Genomic DNA, 23408 nt, shown 5'->3' with positions numbered 1-23408 from the left:
GCCCGAATCTCCTCCAGAGACACTTTTTCTTCCTTCCCACTAGACTCATCAGACAAATCCACCACCCCCGACTTCCTTTTTCTCGTAATTACCTTCCTACGCCCCTGACGAGGCTGAACAACCTCCCCAGGCGTTGCCACTTTCTCACGGTTCGACGATGAAACCTCCTTTTCCAAATTCTTACTTTTAAAGCGTGACCTCAAAGAAGCAGTCGAGACCCCAGGGTACTTCCCACCTGCAATACAAACACAAGAACACATCAGAAACCCATACAAAGTCAATACAAAAACAACAAATATCCCAAACTCACCCAGGTAATTTATCACTAACTCCTTATCATCTTCCCATTTGAGTAACTCATACATAGATATAAGATCCTTACGGTCAATACCCTCAACCAAAAACTCAATCAAACACACATTCCTCGGCAAAATTACTTCAGGACCGAGTATGTTTTGCGGTTCCGAACACCACCACAAAGGAAACTTCTCGGCCAGATTCTCATCAACATAAAAAGGAAAATCATTTTCTACACTCCTAACCTTAAGATACATTTATACAACCTAAAAATAGCGAACCCAGGGGTGCTATTAAAATTTATCCAACCCCCTTTCCACACCCCCTTTGCTTGAAATAAAGAAAAGAACAAATCAACCGTAGGCGTCTCCTCAAGATATTCCATCAAAATCTCAAAGGAGCGCAGAAACGCCCAGCCATTAGGATGAAGCTAAGACGCAGCACAGTTCAACTGTTTCAGAACTTGGCACTCAAATTCTGTAAATGGCAATTTCACCCTCAACTCCTCAAGCACACAGCTGTGCATGTAGAGGAACTCGAAACCTGCCATCGATGATACACCCTATCATCGTTACTACATGAAAGCAACTCAATCTGAACCCCAGAACCAGCCCTAACGACTCTTGCTAAGTTCACCTCCTTCACCGCAGATTCATCACGAAACAAAGAGATTCGAGATTTCACATCCTCACCAACCCAGTCATAAGACCAATCAATCTCACCTTTTTTATCCTTCTCCAACCCCATTAGAAAACAACAACAACAAGAACAGCAGAAGAGAACAAGAGCAGAAGAAGAGAAAAGAGAAAGAGAAAATAATTCAGAAGCAAAGAGACAAAGTGAACATACCTCTTTTGCTCATTCTGTTACCAAAATTGAAAAACCCAAACACCAAAAGAAACTAGAGTTAACTTCTAGCAGTAACCCAACAAACGGTTCGAATACTGAAACTGTTTCCATTAAAATCTAAAACCACAAACTACATTGGAAAGGCAACAAGCCTTTAATGCTCCCATTAAACTCTCTCTCTCCTCCCCAAAACAACGCCACAACTCCCCATGTCATATCAAACAATACTTTTTTAATGAAGTACGTTGAACTGGGGGCTCACTCAATAACCTATCCAACCGAGTTATAACTCCTCAAAGAAGCTCAACCTGCTTCATTAAAAACTCTCCACAGGCCAAGCTTTGGGGCTATGATATGGTCGTCATAAACGAGCTATAACTCGGCATGGTCCGTTATAGCTCCTCCATTCATGAGCCATAACTCGGTCAGATAAATGCTCCGTTATAACCGACGACAAAATGGTAACGCAATCAAGGGACGTTACCTACCTTTTTGTAATCGACTTTAAACACTAAAGACGTAATAGCCGAGCAGTCTACCATATAAAAGCCAGGTAAAGTATTTTCTTCGGTAAGTGAGATATAACACAATATACTGACTTAAGTTTCGGAGTGCCTTTGTAGGTATACTCCCTCCTCATTTGTTCGCGTTATTCACGTCACACTAGAAAAGAAAAGCTCAGAATTCAAGGATCGGACGATCAGCCTCAAAGCGCATAAGCTCGGTTGATACCTCTATTTCACAAGCAAGAACAATACCTTTTCCACTAATTATTTCAATTAATTATATTTTAAGGACTTTTAAATAATACTTATTTCATAACCCTTTTTATAATTGCTTTTTATGAATTTGTTCGATGTTATATCTTATATGTACAAAATTAATCAACACAACAATATATAAAAAATAGCTAAAAGAAATTATATATGACAAATTTTGTTTATTCATTTTAACTATGATTTTACAATAATATAAAGATCAATTCTTCATATGACTATGCAAGAAAAAATATGATTTACAAATTTAAACATTTGATAAAATAAATACTCTGATATATATATAAAATAAATTGATAGAATTAGTTTTTATTATATTATTATTATAGAATTATAGAATTTATTATGATATAATTTTTTATTTTAAAAATTATATAAGTCATTTTATAATTAATTATACAATAAAAAGTTATCTATATTTTAATATTTAAAAAATATTTATAAAAATTTATAATTTTAATTTATGCATACTCCGTGTGTCTAAATCTAGTTATAACATATAAATAAAAAGTGCATGGGGAAATGTACCAAAATGATATATTACATTACTCAATCAATTTGGTTTTGTTATTCACCGCAAGCACGTATTTTATGGCTCTATGCACTACGGAGTACGGAGTATTATTTCCACTGCGTACCCAGTAAATATATTACAGTCATGCTAAATGTGTATTCAAGTTATTCAAGTTGGTTTAAACCCAAATTCACTTACCAACATTAATGAAGTGTGATTCTACGCGCCAAAGACACACGAAACTCTTCGTTTTTCATTTGCGCTTCATTATGAAAAAATGTTATTTCTTTTTTAATACATAACCACTCATTCTCTTCAAATCTCTCTCAAAATCACTCAAACTTCACTCAAGTTTTCTGCAAAAAATACTACTAGAGATGAATTGCGAAAAGATTTTGTAAGGAATAAGTAAAAACGAACGAAAACAGCAACAGAGACTAACAAAGGTATGACAAAAACTACTGATCATTTGAAATCATGCAATATATTGTTTCTCTTAGTTGCATTTTAAGTTTACTGGATTGATTTGCTTCATTTAGTAGATCGACGTATTCTGATTACATTTTTACAGTGTAACTAGGATTTTGAATGAAATTTGTTCTTATTTTCATTCAGTTTAGCGGATAGTGTAAGTGAGTAGATAGTGTAGGTAGATTTGAACTTGCTAGTTACTCTGTTCATTTGACTCCTTTTGCATGGAGAAATACTATTTTTGATGATTGAAAGTTTATAACGATTTATTCACCACATGAATGTTGTTCGGTTCGATGGGTTTGGTGATTTTCATTCACTTGATATTTACTGTATTCAGGGTTTAGGGTTCTTCTGATTGTATTTTTACAATGTAACTAGGACTTTGAATGAAATTTGTTCTTATTTTTATTCAGTTCAGTGGATAGTGTATATGAGTAGATAGTATATGTAAATTTGAACTTGCTTGTTACTCTATTCAGTTGACTTCTTTTGCATGGAGAAATACTATTCTTGATGATTCAAAGTTTATAACAATTTATTCACCACATGAATATTGTTCGGTTCGGTGGGCTTGATGATTTTCATTCAGTTGATATTTACTGTATTCAGGGTTTAGGATTCTTATGATTGCATTTTTACAGTGTAACTAGGGCTTTGAACAAAATTTGTTCTTATTTTTATTCAGTTCAGTGGAAAGTGTATATGAGTATATAGTGTATGTAAATTTGAACTTGCTTGTTACTCTATTCAGTTGACTTCTTTTGCATGGAGAAATGCTATTCTTAATGATTCAAAGTTTATAACGATTTACTCCCAACATGAATGTTGTTCGGTTCGGTGGGCTTGAGGATTTTCATTCACTTGATATTTAGTGTGTTCAGGGTTTAGGGTTCTTCTGATTGCATTTTCACAGTGTAACTAGGGCTTTGAATAAAATTTGTTCTTATTTTCATTCAGTTTAATCGATAGTGTAAATGAGTAGATAGTGTATGTAAACTTGAACTTGCTTGTTACTATGTTCAGTTGACTTCTTTTACATGGAGAAATACTATTCTTGATGATTTAAAGTTTATAACGATTTATTCACCACATGAATGTTGTTCAGTTCGGTGGGCTTGGTGATTTTCATTCACTTGATATTTACTGTGTTCAGGGTTTAGGGTTTTTCTTATTGTATTTTTACAGTGTAACTAGGGCTTTGAATGAAATTTGTTCTAATTTTCATTCAATTCAATGGATAGTGTATGTGAGTGAAACTAGGGCTTTTCTAGCTGTTTCATTATTTATCATGTTTTATTCAGTGCATCAAGGGGTTCGATTCAGTGGGCTAGGACATTTTCATTGACTTGATTAAGATATGCATGCTTGTGCTTGTCGGTGTATTAAGTGAAGTATTAACCAAATTTTTTCATTACAGCAAAACTCAAGAAGATAATGGTGACAAAGAAGGAGAAGCCACGCTATAACGTAAGCACATTAAATATATTTATCCACTTTCATTCGAATAATATCTATTTTGTATTATAAATATATTGTCACATTCTGTTTGAAAACTTCCAGAAAACTCATGATTGCAGATGCTAAACAAAGGCAATAGCAATAGTGTTCAAGAATGAGTCAGGAAAAGAAAGATATAGTTGAAGAAATGGGATTCGGTGCTCTGGCACATGTCCCGGAAATGAATGTCTCTCACGCCCTCTTGAGAGAATTGATTGATTGTTATGATGAGTATGATGGATGCCTGAAAACTCTCCATAGAAAAATATACATAACTCCTGCCAAGGTAGCAGATGAGCTGGGCATAATCAACGACGTTAATACACTTTCTACTTCCTACTTATTTTCGGTTCATTGCTCCCTTTAATTCGGTTCATTGGTGAATAGAAAATTAAACTGAGCCTTTTTGGTTGATTTGTTGCTATTAAAATATTGTAGGGAATCGTTTTCCTGAAAAGGTTGATTACGGCAAACTGAATCCGGAAGACAAGGTAATATTTGACAGCCTCAAAAATGTTACATTGGTGACTTTGACAAAGTCTGTCCTGGATATGAGTGTTGAAGGGAGGAGAACTAATAAAAATTTTGGAGGACTTTTGTCGTCTTTATATGGAGGTGCTTCTTGCAGCCGACTACGGTAAGTGTGGCCTCCTCGATCCATAAGCCGCCTATGTTTCATGTAGACAACATCCAAGAATGGGATTGGGCAAAACATATGCTCAGCTTCTTGAGGAAGGGAATCGAAAACAAGAGAAAGGGAAAGAAACAGTCCATTGACGGCTATGTTTTCATTTTGATGCTGATTTACTTCCATGAGACCAAGTTCCCTTGCTTGTATGGACCTGATGCTCCCCTGCCACCGTGGATGGCCCATTGGACAAAAAAGATGATGCTTGATCGAATTTCAGAGGAAGCAAAGGACACATTGGTAAATTAAACAAAAATTTTCTCCTAAAATTTTGTTTCAGATGCTCCTAAAATACATTTCTAACTAAATAAGCTTGTGGTTTAGGTTATAGTTAATTTATTTCTCCTAGTTGCAATTGTTAGTGTGTTCATTTGAATCCTTGTGCATGCAGAAATATTTTTCATGCTGATTAAATATTTATCTCGTTTTATTCACCACATGAATCTTGTTCAGTTCAGTGGGCTTGCTCATTTTGGTTCACCTGGTTGTTAGTGTATTCAATTGAGTCCTTATGCATTCAGAAACGTTTTTTTTATAATTAAATATTTATCACGTTTTATTCAATACATGAATGTTGTTCGATTTATTAGAGTTACTCGTTTTGATTCACTTGATTGATAGCATTTTCAATTAAGTCCTTGTGCATGCAGAAATATTTTTCTTTATTATTAAATGTTTATGGCATTTTATTTAGCACATTAGTGTAGTTCGTTTAAGTGGGGTTGCTGATTTTGATTCAGTTGACTATTAGTGTATTTGGTCATTAAATAAGTTTCTATTTTAGGGACTTCTGTATAGAAAGAAAATGATGAAGGAAAAAACAAAAAGGAAGGAGTTAGACAAGAAAGGAAAAGGGAAGAAAGACAAAAAGAAAATTGTTCATCTGGATTCTTCTTCAGAAGAAAACACATTTTCCGAATCTGAATCCAAATCTGACAAAACACTGTCAACAAAGAGAACAAGACAACATAGGGTGGTTAAAAAACGAAAGCTTGTTGAGATGGATTCAAAAACAACAAGAGAAACTGAAAGCAGTCCCACAAATTTAGAAAGCAAAAGTGAATCCGAAAACCAGTAAGTTTGATCTTCATATTGGTTTCATCTTACTTGTATTTGCTTAAAATTGTTCTTATGCGCTTGTTCTTATGTATTGCAGAGAAGAAGAAATTGAAAAAACCCCTCACAAAGAAAAGAAAACAACCACAGAAGGTGATTAAAAAACAAAGCAAAAAAAGGAAGCATGTGCTGACAGATTCAGAGAGCACAAGCAAATCTGAAAGCCAATAAGTATTGGGTGATTGTATGATATTCATCTGGTTTAGTTTTGCTGTTCTTTGCTGAAAATTGTTTATGTATGCTTGTTAAGTAAATTACAAATGTGATATTGTTCAGTGGAGTTGGTCAACTTGATTCATTTGATTGTCAAGTGTTCAGTTGAGTCTTTTTTCATGCAGAAATATTTTTCTTGATGATTTAATGTGTATCACTTTTTGTTCAGCACATGAAATGATTTTGGTTCATTGGTCTTTGTAATTTTTGTTCACTTGATTGTTAGCGTCTTTACTTCTCCATTTGCATGCAGAAATATTTTTCTTGATGATTGAATGTGTATCACGTTTTATTCAGCACATTAACTGCATTCGGTTTAGTGAAGTTTGTTATTTTTGTTCACTTGATTGTTAGTATCTTCAGTTGGGTCCTTTAGCATTAGAAATCTTTTTCTTGCTTATATTTGTCTCCGGTATAAATTCGATGTGTTTGTCTGTGTTGCAGAGAAAAAAAAATGAAAAAACACCCATAGTAAAAAGAAAACAACCGCAGAGGGTGGCAAAAAAAGAAACCAAATCTAACAAGGAGTAAGTTTCTTGAATCATATTTTCTTTTATCGATGCTTTCATTTTAGGTTCATTGATACTTATTTTATAAATTTTCAGAACTGAACAAGTAAAAGGCAGCGCTGCAGAAAGAAGAAGACAAGCGTTGGAGATGTTAAGAGAAAAGAGATCAAAGAAAAAAAATGATGGGGCTCAGACAGCAAACATTGCTCCGGATTAGTTTGACTCAACGGAGGCGCAAAATGATTTCTCTGAGACGTAAGATTCAGTTTCTTATACTGAGTTCTTTTTCTTTCTTTGCTAGCTTTTGCTAGAACCTCTTCTAATTCCTCTGGATTCACTTATTAATATTTATTTATCTTGCTTAGACTACCAACTGTAAATTTGGGTAGCGAACCTCTCTTATAGACTCAGGCAAGCTCTACACCGTCTGTAAATGCCCCGGACAATACCAGGTAAATTGGTTCATTGCAGGCTTTACTTTCGGTTCAGTGGTTCCCAAAAATGAATTTCATGTGTTTCTAAACCTCTGCTTTTAATTTTGGTTTCTAATTTTAATTTGTTATCTTTGTTTTTAAGAAAAATACCCCGAAAACCTCAGTAAAATATTTTAGAAAAAAAAATTCATCAAAGAAAGAGTTTTAAAACTCCACAAGTGTAAGTTAAAAATATTTATGTTGCTCTTTTAGATTTAGGTAATAATTTTTGTTTAATTAATCACACGGAAATCGTGTTTAAATGTCAGTAGCGCTACACCTGATTCTGAAATACAAATTATTGAGGTTCGAGAAGAAACTCGTTCTGAACCTTTGGAAATGTGAGTTTTTCAATGTGCAGATTTCCATTTCTCAGAACCAATTCTAATTATTCAACATTAACTTCTTCCTTATTTACATTCCGTAGAGCTCTTATTGCATTGTCTCTTCCAAGTTCTCTCAAGGAAAAGTTGATAAAAGATGACTTTATCTATGTCCCTCTGGAAAGTCAAACACAACCAACTTCTGATAATGAGTAAGTTGCATATAAAATTTTTTTTATTAATTTTAATAGAAAATGATAATAATTTGGGATCATTATTGAACTGTTTTCTGTTTAATGCAACAGCCATTTGGGACAGCAACAGCAGCCCTGCGAAAAAGCACTAGCACAACAATCGGAACAACAAAAGCAGGCTGCTGAGGAATCTTCCCCAAGGAATACGGAGCCAGAACCTCCAATGAATGTGTAAGTTTTAATTAATATCAACTTTTATAATCTTCTGGTCTAGCTGGTAATTATAATTCTTTTTATTAGTTTTAATGGTACATGATAATAATTCTGCGTTGTTACTGAACTCTTTTCTATTTAATGCAATAGCCCTCCCAAAGAACAACAGCAACCATGCCAAGAAGCTAAGGTGGCACGGCAATTGGAAGAAGAAGCACAGCTTGATTTGTAAGTTTTATGCTTGTTCAAATCTACATAATTTTGGTTCACCACATTGTTTCATTTTGGTTCACTCTATTGTCTAATATCAATTTTGTTCAAATATGGATATTTTTAGTTCACCACATGGTTTAATTTAGGTTCACTACATCATTTAATATCATTTTTGTTTAATATCATTGTTTTATATCTCTGTCGTCTTGTAGTGCTGATCGTCCTAGGCAATGGAAAAATGATGTGCCTTTCTTCAGCCTTGGGATAAGTCCCCTAACATCTCAACCAACTCCCCCTCTCAAATAACAGTGACTCAACCAACTCACCCCTTTGAGCCTACGGTTTCAGAGCTTGAAATCCTGGAAGAGGCGGTGGTAGATGCTAGGGTGATAGCAGCATTGAAGTTTGCTGAAGCAACAACTGTCGATCCAACCGTCACAGCTGTTGAAGTTTACAAAACTCCGAAAAAAATAAAGAAATCACGGAGGAGTTGATCGAAAAGTGTTATCGTTGGATGACACATGTGAAACAGACCAAAGATAGTAGCAACAAATATGTCGCCATATTCGTCTTGAAGCATGAGGCAAATTACGAAGGGCTTAGACAACATTTCATGTCTATAATGCCCAAAGAACAGGTGGAAAGCACGGTAAATTCTTTGCCAACTCCGTTAACATTAATGATTTTTCTAAAGACTCTTATACATTATATCTCATAAATTTTCTTCCTGTAGGTGGGCACTATACATAACATGATTCTTAACCAAATAAAAGGTCGCCGGTTTTAGGAACAAATATACATTGTGCCGCTAGATATTGTGGTAAGCTAAATTTCTTATTCCCTGTTGATTGATGTTTATTGCATTTTATTCAAAACATGAATGGAGTTATGTTCAGTGGAGTTGTTCATGTTGATTTATTTGACTGTCAAGTGTTCAGTTGAGTCCTTTTGCATGCAGAAAATATTTTTCTTGATGATTGAATATTTATCACGTTTTATTCACCAAATGATTGGTGTTCAGTTCAGTGGAAATGTTCATATTGATTCACCTTATTGTTATGTGTTTTGCTGAGTTCTTTTGCATGAAGAAAAATTTTCTCTTGATGATTGAATGTTTATCACGTTTTATTCAACATATGAATTATGTTCGGTTCAATGGTGTTGGCAAATTTAGATTCACTTGTTTGGTCGTTGGTGATTTAACTAATGTTCGTTTTGCAGATGTTTATGTTAGGAAACTACGACATGGACTACACTGATCCAAATACCAAGAAGGCCTATCGGTTCGATATCGATTAGTATGCCCACCAATGTCGTTTCCTTGACAAAAGAAAATTTGCATCGTATCCATTTGTAAGTTGTCATTTCTAAAAATTCTTCCATAATTCTCTCATTTGCTATTGTTTCGATTGAAATATTCTATCATTTTTCCAAACTTCAGCTATTTGTGCCGATCTGCAACAGACGGCATTGGTGGTTGTGGATTGCTGATGTCAAGAAAAAAGGCATTTTCTGTCCTTGACCCTGTAAATAAGAAGAAAAAAGATATACCTGAATCGAGAGTGAAACTGAACAAATTTGTTGTAAGTTATTTTGTTGTAAATTATTCAAACATGAGTAGAATTCGGTAATTGATTGTTTATCTTGTTTTATTCAAATCATGATTTGTTGTCGGTTCAGTGTAGTTGTGATTTTGATTCACCTATTATTATGTGTTCAGTTCATTGTTGTTGCTTCTTTTTATTCACTTTTTCTGTCCCTTTCAGGGATTAATAATTTTCCAGATGAGGGTTTACACTGGGGTGAAACCCTTAATGGAGGACAGAGAGGGAGAAGAAGCAGAGTATATCGCGCTGAATGGCCAATGAACAGAGTAAAAATCTTTCTCTTCTATAGTGCTATTTTTAATGTGTTTTATTTTGTATACTATTAATCGTATTATACTAAATTCTTGCTTAGCTATGATTGTGGCATATACATCATGAAATGCCTTGAAACAATTGATCCTCGAAATATCAAAAGCGGGAAGAGATATCGATATAAAGCTTGGACACAAGTAAGTACTAAGTAGTTTTAAAATTAATGCAATTCTTTCATTTCTTATTTTGGTTGGGTTCATTTCTTATGTAACTAATTCCTTTCGATTGAAATGTAGAAAGAGATTGATGGCTCAGGCAGGAATATGGTCCGAATATTCTAATGCATGAAATGAACAAAATCAGAGACCAAATGATTCGGGCATCTGAAGCAATAAGACTCCCAAAGCCATCTGCTGCCCTCTCCAGCCCTTTTTGTAAATTCTCATCTGCGGATTTAGATAGTAAATAGGATATACTATGATTGACAGGTTGTAAAAAAGAAAACAATGCTTCTTTCAATGTATATATGTGAATATTAATGTAAATGTTAATGTATATAACTAATCTTAATATCAATGTATATATCTAATGTTAATATTTATATCTGATTCAAGATGCATTACTCCTTGTCCTATTGGTCTGATATGTTAATTTATATATCTGTTGGAACTGTCTGGCTGCTGTTTTGTTCCAGGTTCACAGTGAATGGAATCAGGGTATTTATCAAGACATTAAGAACCCCAAAAATACAATGAACAAAAATTAATACACTAAATGAACCGAAAAATTACATATATCAATATAGCATAGAGCTAATTATAAAAAAATGTTTCTATCAGTATCAAAAACACTTGAACTCTCTGACATAGCACAATAAATTGACTATTCAATAAAGAAAAAAGTGACTTGTGAGTAAATAATTTCACAAAAGCTAATATCAAAAACAAAAAAAGTGACTATTCATTAAAGACTAACAACAGTCAGAAATTAACCCTCCTATAACTTCAGTGAACCGAAATTTGCTCATGGATGAAAAGAAATTTATATTAATAAAACCTAAAACCTATATAATCCTCTTTGGGATAATTCATATCCAGTGCATTGCAAAAGCTGGAACTTGACTGAATCGTTGGTCCGCCGTCTAAAAGATTCAACTGTAAAAAGAGAAAATAAATCGTATATTAGCAAAATGCACAAATCAATGTTTGCCTAATCGAAAGCAAATCAATTTTACCTCGCTTGGAGCTAGCTTTTTCTTTGTGGCATTTGAGATCTTTTCTTCAGGTTTGATCCAAGTCTGTTCTTGGGTCGGCCTCTTGTTCTGACACGTAGAGGGCTTTGAAGATCGTTCACGTCGCTCAATGTCGCTTCTTCATGGGATAACAAATCTTTTCCTTTGCTTCTTGCTTGATATTCTTGCATCTCAGCTATGACATTGTCAAATGCTCGGTGCAGAATTCCGGTTAACTCCTTAGACTCGGATGCAAATTCACAGATATTGTGCGACCAAAATACCAAATCATCAAATCTCTTGCTTCTTGGCTCCAGCAAAGGCTCGTCTTGGCTGCTCTTGATGTGTGTGTGCCTCCTCTTTATGTTCTTGCTCCAGTGCTCCAGTATGTATTTTGGTGCCACGTTATCTACTTGCTCGAAGCTTAGGACGCTCAAAGAGTGGCGGCACAGTATTCCCCTTGACTTGAACAGCAGGCATTGACACTTTACCTCTCGTGATACTGCATCATAGGTGACGAAAAACTTGTTGAATGTGGAGTTAGAAACCTGCTCCATCACTTCGTATGTTGTGAAACCTAGAGTGGAATGCTTTGATCTTGTGATGCAGTAAACCTTTCCTCTAAATTGAGCTTAAACTTCCCTGAACTTCTCATGGGTATAAACGTGTTGAAATTGAGCCTCTATTGCTGATTTTGTTGTGCACGGTATCAGGGTGTGAAAATCTGCAGAATCGAATTCTCTCTCTCTTTGCTCTCTGCTTGCTAGGCAATTGCCGTATTGCTTCACGAATTGACTCAAGGAGCTGTTGTGTGTGATAAACTTGTTGAAAAATGCATGCATGCTCTCGCTCCTTTGTGTGCTTTCCATCCAGGCCCAAAAGTGGTGATCCAGGTAAACTGGAACCCATATATGCCGATCCTCATACAATTCTGCAGAATGAACCAAACTGATTAGTTGTACTAAACCGAAATGTGTGCATGTTTTCACCCAAAAAGGTAAAGGCATGAAAATAATCCCAATTGAAACCTCAATTACCAGAGAGCCACTTGTTGCCTCCTAAGTCGTACATTGTGAGGAAATCTTTCCAATTTCTGTCGAATGCATCTTTTGTGAATGAGTTCCAAACGACGTGGCTCATCTCTTGTTCGATTTTTTTCTTGTCGCTTGTAGCCATTTAGTTTGTTTGGGATCTTCTTCATAATGTGCCAAATGCACTAGTGATAAATTGTTGTTGGCATGGACAACTCGATGGCCCTTTGCATCGATGCGCATTGGTCGGTGAGAATGCCTTTTGGTGGCTTCCCTCCCATGCAACGGAACCAACACTCGAATAGCCATTTGAATGATTGATGTCCTTGTTTCTCATCAGCGCGCATCCGAGAAGTGTTGACTGACCGTGGTGATTCACCCCCACAAATGAACCAAAAACCAGATTGTACCTGCATACATGGACAATCTCACGGTTAAATGAACCGAAACTTGTGCATATAGTGAACGTAAGTACTGAAGTTGGGTGAACCGAATACTTGTTTATGTTGTAGGTGGTGTCGAATGAAACCACATCTCCAAAATACTTGCATGCAGCCATGCTTCTTGCGTCGGCCCAGAATGCATGTTTGATGGAGTGATCGCCTTCGAGGTTGAGCTCGAAAAAGAAATTTTGGTTCTTCTCTTTCATTCTTAGTAGGTACTTCCCGAATTCTTTGGCATCATCTTGTTCAGAAACATTCCATACTTCCCTTGTGATGTAATTCCTCACATCTTTTTCTATAAAACTGAGTTCCCGGTGACTTTCGGCTGTTGCTACAAACGATTGGTAAGTTTTGCTCGGTCTAATTCCAGCTTCCTCATTGGTTTCGATGGTTCGACGCACAAACATACTTAGCTCATTGTGTTGTTTGAGCATCTCTACACGGTCTGGATAGCAAGGGTGTGAGTGCTTCAAAACAACTTTAAAAATTGTCCAAAGACTAACGTCCTTCATTATATGTACGTAGATTCTGGCTGGACAGTTTAACCCGGCTGAGGGGTTTGTCTTCAGAGTTGGAGATATCTTGGATTTTTACCTCCCCTCTCTACTGCATACGATTAGTTGATTCTTAAACTCGTCTCCCTTCCGAGTCATGTTCTTTATTTTTGTAGAAAAACCAGCAAATTTGGAATAATATTTGTAGAACTTTCCGACTTCTTCTAGTGTCTTGAAAATCATCCCCACCTTTGGGACAAATTTTTCATCCACAACACACCTGGTCTGCATAATGAACCGAAAACATCACTATGGTGAAACAATTTTATAGTTCTCAGTGAACGAAACATAATTCGAAAACGTCATTATAATGAAACAATTCTATAGTATTAAGTGAACAAAACATAATCCAGTATATAAAATCAAATTCAAAAAGCTTTCTGCATAACGAACCGAAACAAATACTCATGGTGAAACAATTGTATACTACTGATTGAACGAAACATAATCCATTATACAAGATCAAATTCGAAATACATCTTTCTACAATTTAGATTTTGTCAATTCAATTCAATTCAATTCAGATTCAGAACGCATGCGTCCATTCAATTCAATTCAAAATAGAATTAGAAATTGCATTCCATTGAATTCGATTCAAAATTGAATAATCCAAACCTCATCAGCTTGATTCGTTTCAGAAGAATAATCCAAATCGCTCTCATTCAACTTATTTAAAGTTGAATCATTCATTGTTTCGATTTAGAAGTCCAGATCGAAGAAGAAAACGAAGCTTATTACGTTGAAGTCAATGCATGTCAATAACGAAGAACGCGAGCAGAAAAGAAGAAGAACAACAACAAGAACGAAAACGCGAGCAGAGGACAACGACGAAGCCTATTACATTGAAGTCAATGCAGATCAATAAGGAAGAACGCAAGCAGAGAAGAAGAAAAAAGCAAACACAAGCAGAAACGAAGGTTTAGTTTGCAGCTTTGTTTATGTTGAGCAAAGCAAGGTTTACGTTATATGTAGCGCATAAATCACAAACGATTTGGAGGTTGGAGGAGGCGCGTGAATCAAAAAGGACTTGGATAACTTGGATGTATTTTTTACTTGGATGTGGAGCATTATTGAATATATTATGCATGAGGCGCGTGCCAATAGACTTGTCTTAAGCTTAAGTCTAAACTCTAAACCAAACCAACCAACTAACAGAAAACAGATACATACATTACAGGGGCTCAAACACTCAAATAATCCGCAAAAAAAGTGATGTACAATGGGCAATAATGGCGATACAGTGATCATGGCGGGAGTAAAGGTTTTGAAGAACGCGAATTCTCATAAGGTGGTTAAGAGAAAAATGCGGTCGAGGGCATCAAAGATATCCGTTGCTGTCCAGGGTGTCATTGAAGACGCAGAGAAAAACCTGAAGGTTCGACGAGTGAAGTCATGGTTTCAAGGCATTAAAGATCTATGCTATGAGTTAATTGGTGTTTCAGAAGAATTTGAGCTACTGCAACCGCCGAAGAAGTCACACTTTGTAGGCCTCCGACTCCTCCAACGCCTCAAGAAGGGAAACCGTGAGGAGGCGAGCAGCATCATTCGTAAGTTTGAGGCCTTGATTGAAGAAGGCAGCAAGTTGCATCTTAGTTCGACAGTACCCAACGAGGCTGAGCAACTTGGTTCGAGTTCGGATCCAGCACCCAACGAGGCTGAGCCGGAGCCATTAGATCTGCATTCGCCCGCAGTTCCCTCAAATATTATAGACGAAGAACTCATGATTGGTCGAGATGCTGAAATTCAAGACTTAATTAGAAGGTTGACTAAGGAATATCATAGATGCATATGTCTTGTTAGAGAAGAGGTTGGAATGGGAACGACCGCGCTGGCCCGACATGTCTACAACAGTACTCAAGTGAAAAGTAAATTTCATTTCATGGCATGGGTAACTGTCTCTCAACAATTCAATGTGAAGCGAATTGTTAAGTCTATGCTGGAATTCGCTCCTGAAACACCAGAGAAATACGCCGGCAATGAATTTGAATTATTGAAACTTGAGCTTCATAAGTTCATAAAGGACAGGGAACTCCTTCTTGTTCTGGAAGACGTCAGCCACCTAGATTCGAACCACTTGTCAGATCTAATGAACGTGCTTCGTAGTAGTTCCTCTCATAGCATTTTGATTATCACCAGGAAGAAGGAAGTCGCACAAGTAGCAGAATCCACACACACCGTGGTTATGACACGTCTCTCCCCCGAAGCTTGCTGGTCAATTATCAAACATCACGCATTTGGTGATGATCAGGATGAGTCATCTTTGGAAGGGTCGTTAGGCGAAGTTGGAAGAAAAATCGCAGAAAAGTGCGGGGGGAAGCCAGCTGTTGCTAAATCTTTTGGTGTTAAGTTGCGCGGCAGATCTCTCGGAGAATGGCAGCAAGCATTGATGAGTGGGAAGCTACCGGAGTACGACTTGACATCTTGTGCCACGTTGAGTGAAAACTTGTATTCTAGAATGTCTCCTGCTTTGAGACAATGCTTGCTGTATTGCTCCATCTTCCCTACGAATCACTCCATTCAAGTAGACGAGCTCGTCAAACTATGGATGGCACAGGGCTTTATTGCCTCCCATGAAGAGGACAAGTTGGAAATACAAGGCGGGAAATACGTCAAGCAATTGCGAGATCGCTCTGCCTTCCAAGAATCTAGAGATTCTGGACGGGAAGGCGAGGGCGCCTTGAAATGCAAATTGAAGAAAGAAATGCATGAATTTATCCAAGATCTTGCGCGTAACGAATGCCGCATAATGCTTCCTGGTGAAGAGTCCGGAGACAACGACGCTGTAACAGAGCCTGCTCGTTATCGTCATTTTACCCGTCATTGTACTCTGTATCTTGAAGATCAAACCTCTTTCCTAGATTCAATTGACAATGGAGGTAAACTCAAGGCAGATAAACTACACACTCTAATGGTTTTGTCCAAGTTTTCCGACATGGATCCAACAAATCTTGCCAAACGTCTACCTCGTATGAAGAGGATCAGGGCGTTGGATTTGAGCGATTGCCCAATAGAAAAGCTTCCATCGGAGGCAACTGAACTGCTACATCTAAGGTACCTTAACCTGTCTTTCAATCATAAGCTAAAGGAGTTGCCTGATGCAATAAGTAATTTGCTTAATTTGCAAACTTTAAATCTCAACGGATGTAAAAGTCTTCAGAAACTGCCAGAAAGTATAGGCAAATTGATCAAGTTGCGGCATCTTGAGATTCTCTGGACAACAAGCCTTAGCTACCTACCAAAAGGGATTGCAAGCTTAACCTTGTTGAGAACCTTAAATCGATTCTTCGGGAGCAGTGGTGGTGCTAGCAGAGGCATAGCATGCAGCCTTGGAGATTTGGAAAATCTAAACAATATCGCAGGATGCCTTACCATAGATGGATTGGGTGGTGAAACTGAAATTTCTGAAGCTACAAGAGCTGATCTAAAGAACAAGGAAAATCTGCTTGGCTTGGAACTGTGGTTTTCTATCGTAGGATCGAAGGCCAACGATCAAGTCCTACTTGATAGCTTAGAAGCACCTCCTCAATTGCAATCCCTTGGAATATTTGACTACGGAGGAAGTTCATTCCCCAACTGGATGATGGAATTGAACAAACTAACACAACTAAAGCTTCATAGATGTAGTGAATGCAATGTTTTGCCCACTTTAGGGAAACTCCCATTCCTTGAATCACTTGAGATCACGAATATGCCTAATGTGAAGATGGTAGGTGTCGAATTTCTGGGAATAGGATTAAACCATGAGGATGCTGTCAACGAAGGCTCCTCACCTGATGCAGTTGCATTTCCCAGATTGAGAAAGCTTCACTTCAAAAAGTTGGATGAGTGGAAAGGGTGGACTGGAATCAATGTTAATGGTGGAGACAAGAAGATTATGCCTCAACTGTCTTCTTTGTCAGTTGTAAACTGTAAAAAGTTAGGATCACTTCCTGACTACATAAAGAAGAAGGAAAATCTGAAACCAGTTATTGAAGGATGTCCTTTGCTACCAGAAAACTAAAAGGCGCAAGAATAGATGAGGAGCTTGGATTTCAAGAAACAAAGCAGATTAAGGTAAGCTATTCTTCAAACTGTCCTATGGTAAACATTGTTGGAGCTAATATCTTCTATTAGCTAGCTATATTTCTTTGTCAAATATGTGGACTCTGCATGGCATGCAACTCTGATTTCATAGTTTCAGTTTGCTTGTTATGCAATTTAAGTACATTCATTTTAAGTTAACACTTTCAATAGAGTCAGCAATAATTTTTTAAAAATTCTTTTAAGTTTGCTTTGTTTATTTGAGTTTCTGTTTTTGTCGGAAGATTGGTTCTTACTGCCTGCTCTAATCTCAAAATTGAACATTTTTTTAATTGATTAATTTTGTTTCCGCCTCACCTTTTAATCAGGTCCAGTTTAGTGTGCTTTCAGCCATCCATGGCATTTTTAAAGGTGTTCAAAATCTGCAACCACTGTGGAGTCTCCAAATAATGTTGCACAGATGTGGGTTTTCAACTTTTCTGTGCTCTGTATTAAAAAGGCTCTTAAGAAGTTGAAGATGGAAGGTCTCTGGGGTCTGGTGCCAAAATTAAAGTTCAGTTTCTCAATAAATTGTTTCCAGAGAATATTGCACAGATGTGTGATTTCAACTCAGTTTGGGAAACATCTAAGTTTGATACTCTGATCATGATGTAATAAGTTATGGCTATGTGCTAGCATGACTATTGAGTTTCCTATCTATATTCTGTGAGATTTCACTGTAATTTTCCTCTTTCCATGTTTGTGTTCCTCAGAGAACCTGTAAGTTGTAACACCATGTCTCTATAATTTCGTAGCATTTTCAGTTTGAAGTAAAATTGGTGGCTGTTCTGTTTTCTTTTTTTTTTTTTAAGTAGTAAAATTGGCGTATAGTCGTGTAAAATTTTACATTATTAACCAGATTAGCTAGTAATCAAGTATATTACTAATTTACTGTGAGTTTATATATATAACTTGGTAATCAACTTGGATTGGTCGAGTGGTCAACTCACTCGTCCGCTTAAGCAAGTATCAGGGGTTCGAATCCCGCCTTGTGCATGCAGCAACTCATTGGCCAGCGGCCCTTAAATGGAACAGTCAAGATATTACATTTAATCAGTTTTGGAATATGCTTAAAAAGCTTTTCTTGAGTTCATATTGATATGTGTTTTATAGATGATAGAGGTAATGTGTATTTTGATCTTTAAAATTAGTTTAATGAGTTAATTTTGTTTTTATTTTTTTTTTCAAATAACCAACCTCATCTCTTATTTAAAAAATATGGTTGGATTAAACTTTCGTCATCACGTGCAATTATTTTTGTATAAAGTTTATTGTTAAAGATGGTTAGATGAAAATTTAATCAAATATGTTAAATTATCTCATTATTATCAACTATCAATAATATATAAAAATAATCGCAGGTGAATTTTCATTCTTTGTTAATGCAGTGCTTTTTATTTTTTGACTTTTTGTGTTGTAGTTCAGATGGTGTTTTTTAACAATGGGTTGTGTAATTTTTTTTTATCGATACCACAAATTTTAGGGTTAGATTTGTGATTTTTATTTTTTTAAAAAAACTTACAAATCTAAAAGTCAAATTCATCATTTTTTATTTTAAATGTTTTAAATATACGAATCTAAAGGTTAAATTTGTGTTTTAGTAAAAAAAATTTTATTTCATCACAAATCAAATTATTTAATTTGTACACTATAAAAATTTTACTCTCAAATTTTTTAAATTTAAGGTCAAATTTATTATTTAAAATTAAAAAAATTATATGAAAAATACACCAATTAATTATGATACTCGATTATACACAATTTTTTTTCATTATTAAAAAAATTTGCCTCCGAAGGTAATTTAGAGGATATTTTTAAATCTAGTAAACACTTATTAAGAAACATAAAATTGAGAAGGAACAAATGTCTGACACCAATTTAGCCCATCTATCATTTAAATTGTTTAATATGTGTTGATAAAATATAATTCAAAAAAATTATTATAGTGTAATTAGATTTTTAACAAATATTATTATAAAATAAATTAATCTTTTTTAAAATCAATCTATTTCGTAAACTTCTAAAATAATAAAAACTTGAATCAAAATTTCTTAAACTCACATTCGATCCGCACATCAACAAAATTTAATCTAAAAAGTGCAAATATTATGGACTTTCTAAAATTTGTTAGGATTTAGGAACCAATTTTAGCGGATACTCAAAAATATACAATTGACAAATGACAAGTATTGTATAATACTAATAATAACTAGTGGAAAAAATTGACGATAATCCTGAGAATGATTTATAATAATTCAAATATTGTGTGGGGTTGGGGGAGGGCGCCCTACCGCTCTGCATAGCTCTCCATCTCCCAAGAAGTTGTATCAGTATCACAGTTCATAGATTGCATCATGATTATTGATTTGAATGCCAACAACATTGGATAGAGCTGTTAACCCACTTCTGAGTTCTGCATCACAACTGTTTGTTAAAATGTCTCAGAGGAACAACACGGCCAAGGCCACTGTTATTAGGGTCAGCAACAGAAAAAGGAAACAAACTTTGGTGGAAGAACACCTTCAACTACAAGACATAGAGGATTCAGCACCTTCTTCTTGCTCCTCCTCATTCACCAAAGATGAGATTCACAAACTGAGGCTAGCCTTGTTGGAATGGTATGACAACAACCACAGGGATCTTCCATGGAGAACTTTCAAGAATGCTTCCAATGGCAATGATGATGAAGAAGAAGAAGATGAAGAGGTGCAAAGGAGGGCTTATGGTGTGTGGGTTTCTGAGGTGATGCTTCAACAAACAAGGGTTCAGACTGTTATTGCTTATTACAACCGTTGGATGAAGAAATGGCCCACTATTCATCATCTAGCTCAAGCTTCTCTTGAGGTACTATTCCCATCACTTATCTTTCATTGGTTTTGATTCCTTTCTTGCTACTTGCTACCCTTTGTAATGTTGTTAGTTAAATTGCTAGAGATTTCTGTAATTCAAATGTTGTGTTCAGTTATGATTGTCAAGTTCTAGATTTTTTTAAAATTTTTTTATCTAGTTATCATGAACATTGCTCAAAATGTTGTAGTTCCTCTGTTAGTTTATATCTATCATTGTTTACTCTTTTGTTAATGAATTATTTTTACGTTCTTTGGACTATAGATATCAAATTACCTTTTAATCTTTTGAAAACTGAGAAGCATTTGTTGTAGTTGGTAGACTAATTGTATCCTCCCAACACAATTGGTACCATCTTTGTGCAGGAAGTAAATGAAATGTGGGCAGGTTTGGGCTACTATCGAAGAGCTCGTTTTCTTTTTGAGGTGATCTTTCGTTACAACATTTGATTTTTCTTTATACCAGTATGTGCTGTAAGCTTTGAAAATTGTTTCTCTTCCTGCTGTTAGGGTGCGAAGAAAATCGTTGCAGAAGGAGGAAGGATTCCTAAAATGGCTTCCATGCTACAAAAAATTCCTGGAATTGGGGAGTATACAGCCGGAGCAATTGCCTCTATAGCATTCAACGAGGTTGGTAGGCTGTTTCTGTGATTTTGGTTCCTAGAAACTTGCAATTGGATACTCATGGATTAAATTATCAGGCAGTACCTGTTGTTGATGGGAACGTGGTAAGGGTGATTGCTAGATTAAGGGCCATTTCTGCTAATCCAAAAGATTCAGCAACTGTTAGGAGATTTTGGTGAGTTTTGTGAACTTCAAGAACAAATCATTTAAGTCATCAAAGAATGCAAACTATTACATAGAAGGTGAAACATGTTTTAGCTTTTCAGTTGTGTGATTTTTTTTTTCCTTAACTGATCTTTAGACTAAAGTGAGAAAATGAAAAAATCGAAGCATATTTTCATGCATTAAAGTAAATTCTCAGCTTATATTTTTAGGCTTGTATTTCTTTTTCTTTACCATCTTTCTTTTCTTTGTTCTTTGTGGGATTGATACGGAGATTAAGGAAAGTAGCAGCTCAGTTGGTCGATCCTCTTCGGCCAGGGGACCTCAATCAATCCCTGATGGAACTTGGGGCAACCGTGTGCACGCCTTTGAATCCAAGCTGCTCATCATGTCCAGTATCAGAATTTTGTAAAGCACTGTCAATTTCTAAAGAAGATACTTCCGTAGTGGTAACAGATTATCCTGTAAAGGGCACGAAGGTTAAACAAAGATGCGACTTTAGTGCTGTATGTGTTGTTGAGTTACTTGGAGCTGATACAATCTCAGACGAAAAACAGTCGACAAGCAAATTTATTCTTGTAAAAAGGCCTGATGAAGGATTGCTTGCCGGTCTCTGGGAGTTTCCATCTGCCTCTTTGGATGGCGAAACTGCTTCATTGGCTAGAAGAGAGGCAACGAATTCCTTCTTGAAAAATGTTCTCAAAATTGACACCAAAAGCAAAAGGACTTGCAATATTGTTTTGAGGGAAGATGTTGGGGAATTTGTTCACATTTTCAGTCACATTCGCCTCAAGTTGTATGTCGAATTACTAGTGTTGCAATTGAAAGGTTTGTGCCTGTCTATCTAGCATTGCAAGATGGTTTCGGTATTTTAATTCTCCAAAAAAAAAAAAAAAAATTTACCACTACCCCTTTCTCTCTAAAACTTAAGAAATATTTTTGTTGCTAATAGTAAACTTTAAATGACAGTCCATAATCTATTACACAAATTGCTACACTTGAAACTTAGTCAGGTGAATTGGCATTTCACAACTATATTACCTTGTATCTATGATTCCTTAGTTTGAAAGAGGAAGATTCAATAAAACTGCTCTTGATTAAGTGTTTTAATTGCATATATTTTGACTTCGGTACGCACACAGTACTTTTCGGTATTAACGTTAATTACCTGTTGATTTATTTTCTGTTAGGGAAAGTAGAAGATTTGTTGAGTAGCCATGGAAATGAAACTACAAATTGGAAATGCGTTGACGGCAATTCGCTTTCAAGTATGGGACTAACAACCAGTGTAAGAAAGGTAGCTTGCTGAGACTCCAACCTTAACATAATCTTTTCCAGTTGTATGATATGAATTGGTCCTTATAAACTAAAGGATTTGCTTTTTAACATCCTTTTATGTATTGTTATATTAGCAAAATTGTGATTTTATACTAAAAGGTCTTACGAATGCAAGCATCTAAGTGGCAACAATATAAAACTCTTTTACACTTTTTAACATAATTAAACTCTAAACTACAACTGCTATAAATAATTGTGCACTATCAAATCAGTTAAGAGACATTATTTATTTTACTAAATATTTTGCTTCTAGTGATTTAAGGGTTGAACTTAAAAGTTTCATATTCTTGATGCTTTATATATGCAGGTATACAACTTGGTTCAAAAGTTCAAGCAGAAAAGTTTTCCTTCCCATGTGCCTGCTAAAAAGAGAAGTAGAACAACCAGAAGAAACATAGTCTAGTACAAGGTTGGGAGCATGGTTCAAACTTGCTACCTTGTGCTTACCTAAATTAAATATAACAACACTGAAATATTTTTCTCTTGTATTTTTAGAGTTCATTGCTAAGGTGCTTTCTTTACTTTGTAACTTATGTTCAGCAAAGAATCAAGAGGACAAACCTATATGACATAATTTATGTATTCTATACCTCTACCAAATATTACATCTCTCTTTCAACAAAAACAAAAAGTAATAATAATAATAATAATAATAATAATAATAATAATAATAATAATAGTAATCTCTTTGGTTATTTTTCTAGTCTAATGGTATAGAGACTAAGCTATTAAAATGACACACCTGACATGAGTACAAATCTTCAATATTTAAACAAACTAAAAAAATGGTGGGATTAAACTTGCTAAGTGTATACCAAAAATTAATGACTGCTTATAAAAATATATATTTGGCATATCAAAAGGTTTATATATTAAAAAGTTTCATTATATTATTGTAAACAAGTTTAATTA

The 23408-nt window shown here is 35.5% G+C and overlaps 2 protein-coding genes across 2 annotated transcripts; both read left to right on the top strand.

The window, feature by feature from the left end:
- Window positions 1–14686: 14686 nt before the first annotated feature.
- LOC112733319 (putative disease resistance protein RGA1) lies at window positions 14687–18296 on the top strand. The gene is made up of 2 exons (XM_072222596.1): window positions 14687–17520; window positions 17856–18296. Exon 1 carries the CDS (start codon window positions 14687–14689, stop codon window positions 17465–17467), a length of 2781 nt encoding a protein of 926 aa, XP_072078697.1. The 3' UTR covers window positions 17468–17520; window positions 17856–18296.
- Window positions 18297–19591: 1295 nt separating this feature from the next.
- LOC112733315 (adenine DNA glycosylase) lies at window positions 19592–23127 on the top strand. Its single transcript, XM_025782238.3, has 7 exons — window positions 19592–20370; window positions 20739–20798; window positions 20883–21002; window positions 21074–21171; window positions 21439–21986; window positions 22349–22455; window positions 22804–23127. Exons 1-7 carry the CDS (start codon window positions 19897–19899, stop codon window positions 22897–22899), a joined length of 1503 nt encoding a protein of 500 aa, XP_025638023.1. The 5' UTR covers window positions 19592–19896; the 3' UTR covers window positions 22900–23127.
- The last annotated feature ends 281 nt before the right edge of the window (window positions 23128–23408 follow it).

Source organism: Arachis hypogaea, chromosome 2 (genome assembly GCF_003086295.3).
Source record: "Arachis hypogaea cultivar Tifrunner chromosome 2, arahy.Tifrunner.gnm2.J5K5, whole genome shotgun sequence".
Classification (NCBI taxonomy): Eukaryota; Viridiplantae; Streptophyta; class Magnoliopsida; order Fabales; family Fabaceae; genus Arachis; species Arachis hypogaea.
This window is presented reverse-complemented; position numbering and strand designations above follow the sequence as displayed.

Bases quoted from the DNA above. Each gene is read 5' to 3' on its own strand.
- LOC112733319 (XM_072222596.1), top strand. From the start codon at position 14,687: ATGGGCAATAATGGCGATACAGTGATCATGGCGGGAGTAAAGGTTTTG.
- LOC112733315 (XM_025782238.3), top strand. From the start codon at position 19,897: ATGCCAACAACATTGGATAGAGCTGTTAACCCACTTCTGAGTTCTGCA. The intron at 21,003-21,073 runs GTTGGTAGGCTG...TTAAATTATCAG, and splicing joins CCTCTATAGCATTCAACGAG to GCAGTACCTGTTGTTGATGG. The intron at 21,172-21,438 runs GTGAGTTTTGTG...ACGGAGATTAAG, and splicing joins GCAACTGTTAGGAGATTTTG to GAAAGTAGCAGCTCAGTTGG.